At 43.2% G+C, this 11,125-nt stretch overlaps 1 protein-coding gene across 4 annotated transcripts in view; it reads left to right on the forward strand.

The window, feature by feature from the left end:
* The window catches only part of P4HA1 (prolyl 4-hydroxylase subunit alpha 1), a 53,874-nt gene that overhangs the window by 10,537 nt on the left and 32,212 nt on the right, over positions 1 to 11,125 (forward strand). For all 4 annotated transcript variants that reach the window (XM_039367544.1, XM_039367559.1, XM_039367553.1 and 1 more), the window contains exon 3: positions 11,025 to 11,121. In XM_039367544.1, coding sequence (XP_039223478.1) covers positions 11,025 to 11,121 — 97 coding nt within the window. The remainder of the gene's footprint in view (positions 1 to 11,024; positions 11,122 to 11,125) is intronic.

Below are 11,125 nucleotides of genomic sequence, written 5' to 3' on the forward strand. Positions count from 1 at the left end.
GCTGCGAGATTACTGGCGTGAACGTAACCAGGAGGAGAGAGACTTTACTTTTTTTTCAGATAGACATCAATACTTTTCAAGAATTGACTTTTTTTTGATTACAACTGATTTATATGTTAGGGTAAAGAATGTAAAAATTTTTCCTAGGACGTTGATGGATCACAGTCCAGTTTGCATGGAGTTGGTTGATGAAAAAGAGGAGAGGAGATCGTGGAGGGTGAATGAGAATTTATTTAGACAAGAAAAGAATATTCAAAAATTAAAGGAACATCTAAAGGACTATTTTGTTTTAAATATGCATAAAGGAACTTCAATGTCAATGGTATGGGATGCAGGTAAAGCCTTCATGCGTGGGATTTTGATACAAATGAATAGTGCTCAGAGACAAAAGCAGATTCAGAAATGTAAGGATTTGGAAGACGAGATTAAACTAAAAGAAAAATCTCTGATTCTAAATCCCACAGATGAAAAGGTTAAAGAATCTATAAAATTGCTCAAAACACAATTTAATATGTTGATGGCTGATCAAACCGCAACTAACTTATTGTATATGAAACAAAATACATTTTGTAATGCCAACAAACCAGGGAGATGGTTGGCTTACCAATTGAGAAAGAAACAGAGACAGAGAATTATAGATAAAATAAATTATAATGGTAAATTGGTGTATCAGAAGGAGTTGATTAAGAAATCTTTTTTAGATTATTATCAAAAACTATATAAGAGTACTAATGTACAAACTTTAGATATAAATAATTATTTAAGTGAAGCCAACTTCCCCAAATTAACAGAAGATCAGAAACAAGAAATTAATGGTTTAATTACTAGTGAGGAAATTGTGACAGTGATTAAGGAATTAAAATTAGGTAAAGCACCGGGTACGGATGGCCTGACATCTATTTATTATAAAACTTTGCTAGAAGAGATGATTCAACCTTTATGTGAGCTTTTTAATAATATATTACAGGGTTTAGAGACTCCTCCGTCATGGGGCAGAGCCTTTATATCTTTAATTCCAAAAGAAGATCAAGATCTTACTTTACCAAAGAATTATAGACCTATATCTCTTTTAAATGTAGATTATAAGATTTTTGCAAAAATCTTAGCCAATAGGCTCATGAGGGTTTTGCACCAGCTTATACATAAGGACCAAACGGGTTTTATAACTGGTAGGTATATGAAGAATAACGTTAGACAAATTATTAACTTACTAGAATATTTAGATAAGAATAACCAAGTTTCTGCAGGACTGATATTTTTAGATGCTGAAAAAGCTTTTGACCAATTGAATTGGCAGTTTATGTTAAGATTAATCGAGGATATGAATTTTGGAGAAAAAATTTTACAAGCTCTTGGTGCTATATATCAAAAACAAACGGCACAACTTATAGTCAATGGGGGTTTGTCAGAGGTTTTTACAATAGAAAAAGGGACAAGACAGGGATGTCCATTGTCACCACTACTGTTTGTTTTAACTTTGGAAATTCTGCTGATTAAAATTCGAGAATCTCAGGAAATAAAAGGAATAGAAGTTAATAAAAAAGAATATAAACTAAGAGCTTTTGCAGATGACTTGGTGGTTACCTTGTCTCAACCTACCTATTCTGTGGTAGAGTTGTTACAATTGATTTACCAATATGGACAGGTTTCGGGATTTAAAATTAATAATAATAAGACTAAAATATTACCCAAAAATATGACTAATTTGGATAAGACTTTGGTTAACTTGACAGACTTTGGTTAACTTGACAGACTTTGAAGTTGTTGATAAGATAAAATATTTGGGGGTCACTTTATCTGTTTCTAATGTAAAATTGTATAAAAATAATTATGAAAGGTTGTGGGTCAGGGTACAAAGAGATTTGAAAAATTGGGAGAAGTTGCAATTATCCCTTATGGGAAGAATTGTGGTGATTAAAATGAATGTCCTGCCAAAGTTTCTCTTTTTATTTCAAATGATACCTATCTTAAAGAATGAGGTTAATTTAAATGAATGGCAGAAAGGTATCAATAAATTTATTTGGGCAGGGAAAAAACCAAGAGTAAAGCTTAAAATTATGCAAGATATTCGTGAGAGAGGTGGACTCAAGGTACCGAATTTGAAATTGTATTATGATGCTGTGGCTTTAACATTACTTAGTGACTGGGTTAATTTAACAAATGTAGAAATACTCCACTTGGAGGGTTGGGATTTACTTTTTGGATGGCATGCCTATTTAATTTTTAATAAAAAAGTTGACCGGGTTTTTAAATCTCATATTATAAGGATTTCTTTACTTCGGGTTTGGAGGAAATATTATAAAAGTGATTTTAAAATACCATTATGGGCTATACCTTGGCATGCGATAGAGGGGATAAGGAGAGGAGTTAAGATGGATAGTGTTTCTTATGCACAATTGCTTAGATGGGATGGTAAAAATTGGCAGTTAAAATCTTTGGATGATTTAGCACATGAAAATATTAATTATTCATGGTTTCAGTATAGACAAATAGTGGATAGATGGAAGATAGATCGTGGTTTACTTAGAGAAGATGAAAATCTTTTTAAACAAGTAAAAGATCAAAGGCGAACTCATATTAAGAGAATCTATGGGGTGCTAGTAGAACTGGATTCAGAACCAGAACTAATTAAAGAATGTATGATTAAATGGGCACAAAATTTTGGTGAACCAGTTCTACTAGATACCTGGGAAACCATCTGGGTGAGGAATGTTAAATTTACACAAGCCCAGAACTTAAGGGAGAATTTTTACAAAATGTTTTATAGATGGCACCTTGATCCACAAAAAATGTCTCGTATGTATCCTGACTTACAGCCTAAATGTTGGAGATGTGGTTGTTTGGATGCTACTTATTATCATATTTGGTGGTCGTGTAAAAATATAAAAGCTTTTTGGATTAAGATATGGTGGAATATTCAAAGAATTTTTAGAAGGAGGGTAAAATTTACCCCACAATTGTTTTTGTTGGGTATCGTTACTGATTGTGATGTTAAGGAGGTTATACTGATGTTAAATTTAATTACAGCCGCAAGGTTGTTAGTAGGGCAATACTGGAAGAAGGAATCTTTGCCTACCTTGCAAGAATGGTTTTTTAAAGTTTCTTATTTGGCGGAAATGGCAAAGATTTCGGCTTTTTTAAAGGATCAATTGCAAGAGAAGTTTTTTGCGGTATGGGAAAAATGGATAGATTTTATACAACATAAGTTGGATATAAAAATATTACTTAGTTTTTCAATAACTTATATATAAATCTTAATATTTTATAGATTGTATTTTTTTTCTTCTCTTTTCTTATATTTCTTATTTTTATTTTATCTTATTTTACTTCTTTTTTATATATACATCTTTTCTTCTTTCTTTTCTCTTTTATTCTTTTTCTTTTTAAGCATTTTTCTTTTTTAATATTTATGCTTTTTTTACATATATATTATTGTTAATTATCTTATAAGTTTATGCAATGTATTTAGATATATTTATGGTTTATACTTTTTTAATTTCTTTTAAAGATTTTTAGAAATTTTAATTAAGCCTATATTCAGCTCTGGGAAGGTTGGGGGGGATGGAGTGGGAGGGTTGGGGTGGTTGGGTAGGGTTGTTTTTTGTTTTTTATTTTTTTCTTTTCCCTATTTGTAAAAATTTTAAAAATTTTCAATAAAAAAAAAAGATCAGTTGGTGACATTTCTGAATTGGTTAAATACTGTATATGGTGGTGTCTTTGCAGTGTCCAGCAAAATGATTTGGTCATATAATCTGACTGTTATAAATATATGCAGGAAGCATTTTGTTTATAACTAATTTTATTTCAATCCACTATCAGTAAATTATAAAAATAATCTTAATTTTTTCTTCCTGTTTGTACATGTCACAATTCTGCTTCCATGGCATTTCTGCCATCCACTCTACTTATAGAAAAAAAATTAATATTTTCTCCAGCATTGGAGATGGGTAATCCACCAATGGGTTGAGATTGTATTCCTGCCCAATCAGATCAGTCAGCCAAAGTTGCCACGCCCGTCCTGGACCACGAGATCCCCAGTCTTGACTGATCTCGCCCAGCATCCAGACGTGCAACTTTGGCTCTTAGGCAGGTACAGTTTCTCTCCATTGGTGGATTATTCCCAGTAGCTGAGAGTTGGTAGCAAGGATTAGATTCTGTTTAATCGGCCCCCTACTAAATTTCTAAATTTTAAGATTTCAGGGAGCCTAAAATTCACAGCCCCACAGGGGAAATCTCCCTTGATAGAGAGGAAGAAATCCCCTTCCTCTCTATCTTACCTATCTTACCTCCATCTTACTCCTCTCCCCTTACCTAGCTCCCTTCCCTTCACTTCCCTTACCATTCAGCCGGATCAGCTGAGCAGCGCGGACGGAGCTTGCGGCTGCAGCTCCACAGCAGAAGTAAGCTTGGGAGCTGTTTGTGAGGGGGGGAGGCGCTCACGGGGAGAGAGAGAGCAACACGCAGGGAAGCTCAGGCCCTAGCGCAGAACAGCTGACAGAGGGGAAACGGGAGATTTTGCCTCCCGTCTTCACCGGAGAGCTCCGACAGTTTAAACGGACTGCCATTGTCAGAGCTGCTTAGCGCACGCGCGTCTCTTTGTTTCCAGCGCACGTGGCATCGTCCAGCAAGAAGGAGCTACTGCGCATGCGCGGCAGCCATTTTTGCGCATGCGCGACAGCCTCCTGGATGCCTTGAAGCAGGCAACCACTGCACATGCGCGACAGCCTGTTTTGCGCATGCGTGGCCATAATAGTTCACACCAGCCACAAATTAGAGCTTTTTAAGCGAAGAGGTTTTCCCGGCAGGATCAGCTGTTTGGGGGGGGGATTTCCCCGTCACTTGGAGAGAAATCGGACCAGAGAAAGTATTAAGGTAGATAGAAAGATAGCATCTTCTCTTCCAGGATTTGGTGTTCCTCCAACTACAATCAATTAAAACAAATTAATTGCTAATAATTAAATTAATTAATTAATAATTTTAAAAAAATAAATATTATCTGGCTCCACTCGGACCTCAGGTAATCCCATCAGTGGACCTGTATGTATCTGGGTTATTATTGCTTTGATTCCAGGCACCCCCAATCGTGTGCCTGTCCTTATCTGCAGCAGACCGGGCTGGGTTCCAGGCATCCCCATTAGTGTGCCTGTCCTTACCCGTGCACAGCCATTAATTCGGGCCTAGACACAGAGGCTATACCTGGGTTCCAGGTGCCCCCTGTAGTGCATCTGTCCTTACTCAGCGTATATACTCTCCTATTACCGGGGTTCCCCTCTTGTGACCCTGCACTATTGGAGAATGGAGAAAGCTCTCATGCCCTCTACAGGAGCCCTGCCTTCCATGTCAGGAGCACCCGGTTCAGAGAGCTCCGACAATACAACGGCCTCTAAGGCCAGATCTACAAAAAAGTTGTCCAGGAAGGCAGATAAACAAGCAAACAGGAGACACCAAGCCCTAGAAAAAGAATTTGCCAGGGCTCAAAAAAGGGCCAGAAGAATCAGAACAGGAACTTAGCCCCTGAGTTACCTCTGGGGGCCTCATCTTCCCCTCTGGGAGTCTGGTCAACAGGGGAATCATCCCAGTCCCCAGCAAGATGCGGGACAGGTGAGTTCTCATCCCTATCCCAATCTTCTTCGCCACGGAGGTCACAGGGAGCTCCAGAGGCCACATTCACACCCACGACAGCGGGGACACAAATGAACCCGGCCCCTCTTATTCCATCGGAGGACCGGCTAGCGGCCTTAATAGCGCAAGCGGTAGACCGTGCCCTCGAGGCCAGAGCCCAGGGCATCAAGCCCGCAGCGGCCAGACACAGATCCGGCCATCAGAAGGAAACGGAGGACCAACAGGACCCCTCCTCCCCTTCTGGGTCATCCCTTTCCGATGATCTTACTTTGACCAACCAGGCACATCGCAGGAGGTTCAAATGTCTGAGGACGAAGACAACCTGCCTGAGGTGCCTTCTTTCAACGGTCTCTTTAACCCTTCTGTTTTTGTCACCCTACTGCGTAAGGCCGAATCCACAGCTCATCTCGGGCAGGGAACTCCAGCAGAACCAGCCCTTCCCGACGCGGAGGCCGACCCCAGGTTCGCTGAAAAGGTAACCACTCAACACCGCATTCCTTGTCCGGCCCTGTTCCTAAACGTGGTCCGGAAACAATGGACCTCACCAGCCTCCCTTCCTCTTCCGGGTAACATTGATAAGAGACTATAGAATGTAGCCAAGGAACTGGAGGAGGCGTTGGAGGTACCGATGGTAGATGAGCCCTAGTATCGGACACCGCCATATCGAGAGACTTCTCAGAGGCCCTTAAGGCTGAGGACCGCAAATGCGAGTCCACCTATCTGAGAATGCACCAAGCAACAGCATGGGCTACTAGAGCTGCTACCTCTGCTTCCTTTTTCAGCAGAGCCACACTCTGCTGGCTACGTGAATTGCAAGGCTGAGTCCCTGTAGAGGACATCCGTACCCAACAGGAACTCAGCAAAATGGTAGCAGCTATGGAGTATGCGTCAGACGCAACACTCCAAGCGGCCAGATTCTCAGCCAGAGCAATAGCGTCCAACATTACGGGCAGACGCCTGCTTTGGTTAAAACACTGGCAAGCGGATGCCAAATCCAAATGGAAACTGGCATCTGCCCCGTACCAGGGAGCCAAATTATTTGGCCAGGCACTAACGCCTTATCTAACGGAAAATAAGGACAAGCGCAAGGTCCTTAAACACATTCTCAAGAGACAGGAGAGACGATCAGGTTACTTCGGAAGAAAACAATCCTTTCGCGCAGAAAGCAGGTTCACCTACTCCCAACCAGCACAGCCCTTTCAGGCTAGACAGGATAGGCAGGAGAGACAAACAGAAAGGCAAAACCCAAGGCCTAGGCAGCAAGCGCAGGGAAGGCGGCCCTTTCGGGGGAACAACCATCCTTTTTGTCGCTCCAGATGACTCCACCTCAGCCCTTCCCATAGGGGGCAGGCTCACCCAGTTTGCCCACCAGTGGGAAGAAACCACCACGGACGTATGGGTCAGAAACATCATACGCCACGGGCTCTACCTGGAATTCCTCTCCAAACCACCAAACCGTTTCCTCCCCTGTCCTTGTCCCCGAAACCAAAAAAAGAAGAAACTCATGAACGAAGCCGTTCAACATCTACTAAGTATCCGAGCCATAGAACCGGTACCACTGCACCAGAGAGGTCAGGGATTTTACTCCATACTGTTTGTGGTTCCCAAACCATCAGGAGGATGGAGAGCTATTCTAGATCTCAAAGGCCTAAATTTCCATCTGGCATATCGCAAATTCAAGATGGAAACGTTGCGCTCCATACTAGGAAGCGTAAGAAAAGGGGACCTCCTGACGTCTATCGACCTCACGGAGGCGTACTTACATATCCCCATCTCTCTGACCCACTGCCAGTTCTTACGGTTCGCTTACGGGGGATGTCACTTCCAATACAGGGCTCTCCCATTCGGCCTATCAGCCCCCAGGGTGTTCACCAAGATACTGGCGGTCCTGGAAGCTCATCTAAGGACCATACCAGTCAGAATTCAGTGCTACCTGGATGATATATTAATCCAGTCATCGTCCACCCGCTCCGCCCAGGCGGACCTCAAACTAGTAGTGAGATTGCTACAGGATCACAGCTTCTTGGTGAACTTCCTCAAGAGCCAACTAGTTCTGTCAACGAGAATATTACATCTCGGGGCCATCATAGACACAGTGGAGTGCAAGGTATACCTCTCCCAGGAACGCCGCAATAGCATAAGGGAGGTAATAACACAGCTATGCCGACGTCAGTCGGTAACGCTGGTCAGCCTCTCTCAACTGTTAGGAAAAATAATTTCGATCATAGCAATCGTCCCATGGGCCAGACTGCATTTGCGGGAGTTACAAAGGTTCATGCTTCCGTTCCAGAGGTAGGAACTCAGTGCATCCCAAAGAACGGTAGGGTTACCATAACGGGTACGGCGTTCCCTCAGATGGTGGCTATCGCCAGCCCTATTCAGAGGCTCCCACTTCAGGGAGCCGGACAGAATAGTACTCACGACCGACGCAAGCCTGTTCGGTTGGGGAGCTCACTTCGGGACCAGGTGGCCGCAGGGTCGCTGGTCCACAGTGGACCTCCGTCACAACATAAACTGGCTCGAACTTCAAGCCATCCATCTGGCACTACAACACTTCCACAGCATGCTAACACGACGCCACGTACTAGTCCTAACAGACAACGTGACAGCCAAAGCCCACATAAATCGGCAAGGGGGAACACATTTCCGCTCCCTATGGTCCGAGGCCCTTCTACTGGGGACTTGGGCAGAACAAAACCTGGCCTCACTAAAGCCCGACCATATATCGGGAAACAAACACCCAGGCAGATCTATTGAGCAGGTCAACAGTAGATCACGCGGAATGGTGCCTCCACCCGAGGATCTTCAAGGAGATCTTCCACTGCTTCGGCCGTCCTCAGGTAGACCTATTCGCCTCCCCATCCAATGCCCAGCTGATTCGCTTCTTCTCCCGATTCCCATCCGCGGGAGCAGACGGATGTGTTACGGAGTCCATGGCCGAGGGGCCTCCTATACGCCTTTCCCCCCCTGCCTCTCCTCCCGGCCGTAATACGCAAACTTCTCCAGGAACGAGCCGAGATAATCCTGGTGGCCCCATATTGGCCCAGGAGACCTTGGTTTGCAGACTTGAGAAGCCTCTCTCGCACGAATCCCTGGCGAATTCCCCCAGAGAAAGTCTCACTCAGCCAGTGGATGATCTTCCACCCAGAGCCACAATGGCTACTACTAGCCGTTTGGCACTTGAACGGTCAATCTTAAAAAGGGGACTTTGTTCACAGGGAGTAATCAGGGTGATCCAGGCCTCCAGACGCCCTTCCACGAACTGTATTTACGAAACCACGTGGAAAAGCTTTCAGGCATGGTGCTCCGAACGGAGCCTGTCCCTCAGAGAGCTCACAATTCCCAACATTCTGGAATTACTACTAGGCAGCCTGGAGAGAGGCCTAGCAACAAACACACTGCGTAGGCAGATCGCCGCCCTCTCAACAATACTGTCGGGCAACGCGGGTGAACCCCTGGGTCAACATCCCCTACTCCGCTCCTTCCTCAAAGGGGCTGCGAACATTAGGCCACATACCGTACACAGGTACCCCTCGTGGGAGCTACCATGAGTACTGCGAGCTCTCACCAGAGCACTGTTCGAACCACTCAAAACATGTGACATCCGCTACCTAACCCACAAGATAGCATTCTTGGTAGCAATTACGTCGGGTCGTCGTATATCCGAGTTAGCCTCACTCTCAACAAGGAAAGACCTGTGTTGCTTTCACAGGGACAGGGTAGTTTTGCGACTAGACCCTTCCTTCATCCCAAAGGTCAACTCCCTTTTTCACAGGTCACAAGAAATAGTCCTACCGGATATTTGTCCAAATCCAACTCATGCCCTAGAATGACAATGGCATACATTAGACGTCCGCAGGGCGTTAAGGTACTACATTTCACGGACAGCGGAATTCCGCTGTTCAGAGGCTCTCTTTATATCCTTTCACTCCTCCTCTAGGGGCCGGAAGGTCTCTTCCTCCACCATTGGCAGGTGGATCAGGACATGCATCGCTGGGGCATACCAGGCGGAGGCTTTGCCGGTCCCCAGACATGTCACGGCTCACTCCACAAGGAGTGCTGCCACCTCGGCAGCACGGGCCACGCAAGTTTCCATTGAGGAGGTTTGCAAGGTGGCCACTTGGGCTTCGCCTTCCCCATTCATTCGCCACTACAAAATCGACAAATACTCCTCTGCAGAGGCCTCCTTCGGTAGGAGGGTTCTTCAGCAGGTTCTAAACCAAAGTTCCACAAAGGACCAGTCTATTCCCCATCCCGAGGGACAATAGGCTTTGGTATGTCCCATTGGTGGATTATCCAACTCCAGTGCTGGAGAAGGGGCGTTGTCTTACCTGAACACCTTTTCTCAGCACGGAGATGGATAATCCACACCCATCCTTGTAGACCATGATGGTTGGGGGTAAATAGTTTGAGCCAAAACGTCTTGCTGTCAGTCAATGGCTTCGCTCGTGTCAAGACTGGGGATCTCGTGGTCCAGGACGGGTGTGGCAACTTTGGCTGACTGATCTGATTGGGCAGGAATACAGTCTCAACCCATTGGTGGATTATCCATCTCCGTGCTGAGAAAAGGCATTCAGGTAAGACAACGCCCCATCTCAACATTTACTTTAGATATATTATTTACATTAGAACGATTAAAGTGAGTATACTTTATCACAGTTCAATAAATATACATGTCAGTTGCCTGTCATTTGAACTTATAAAAACAATCAACATAATTCATCTATCTTCAATTCTGATAGCAGATGTTAAATTAGATGTGTGGCTGGTGGCTTTATGTAGAGTAGATTTGTGCTTTCTTGGTCTACTTGCTGGCTTTGCAGACTTAATATCTTAACTTGAATGATGCAAGGGGGTAAAAATAAGTTTCTAGCTATGTGCTTACTAATCTGTATGAAATTCTAAAACCATGTTTCATTGACATGTCCATGAAATGACAATTTGAACTTCAAAAAGCAAACATAATAAGAGCTGCAAAACTATAAGTTTTATCTACTATAAAACTGCCACCAAGAAACTGGTTTGTGCATTCAAAATCTGGGACAGTATACCGGGATAATTTAATTTCAGCAGATCAGTATGAAATTATTTTTGCAGTATTTTTGCAGTATTTGCCAGACATGGGTGGTAAAATAGATTGCTGCCTTGCGCCTTGCATTTAGCTGTAATTTATTCTGGAGTCTTCCTACCTAACAAATTGGGAAAGATTAATGCTTCCTTAGTGAAGAGAAAAATGCTCATTATAATTTTTTTCCCAAAAAACAGAGAAAGTAACTGCAAATTTACATATTTGGGTTTGTTGGCTTTTAAAACTGTAAAGGTTTTGTAATTTTTGTTCTAAAACTGTTAGAATTTCATAGCAAATTTCACGAACGTACTGGTTATATTGATCTATCTTTTAGGTCATATGACAGATCTGATTCACACAGAAAAGGATCTGGTGATATCACTGAAAGACTATATCAAGGCAGAAGAAAACAAGTTGGACCAATTAAGACAGTAT

This window comes from Crotalus tigris, unplaced genomic scaffold (genome assembly GCF_016545835.1).
Source record: "Crotalus tigris isolate CLP2741 ecotype Arizona unplaced genomic scaffold, ASM1654583v1 scf7180000017600.4437325, whole genome shotgun sequence".
Taxonomy (NCBI): Eukaryota; Metazoa; Chordata; class Lepidosauria; order Squamata; family Viperidae; genus Crotalus; species Crotalus tigris.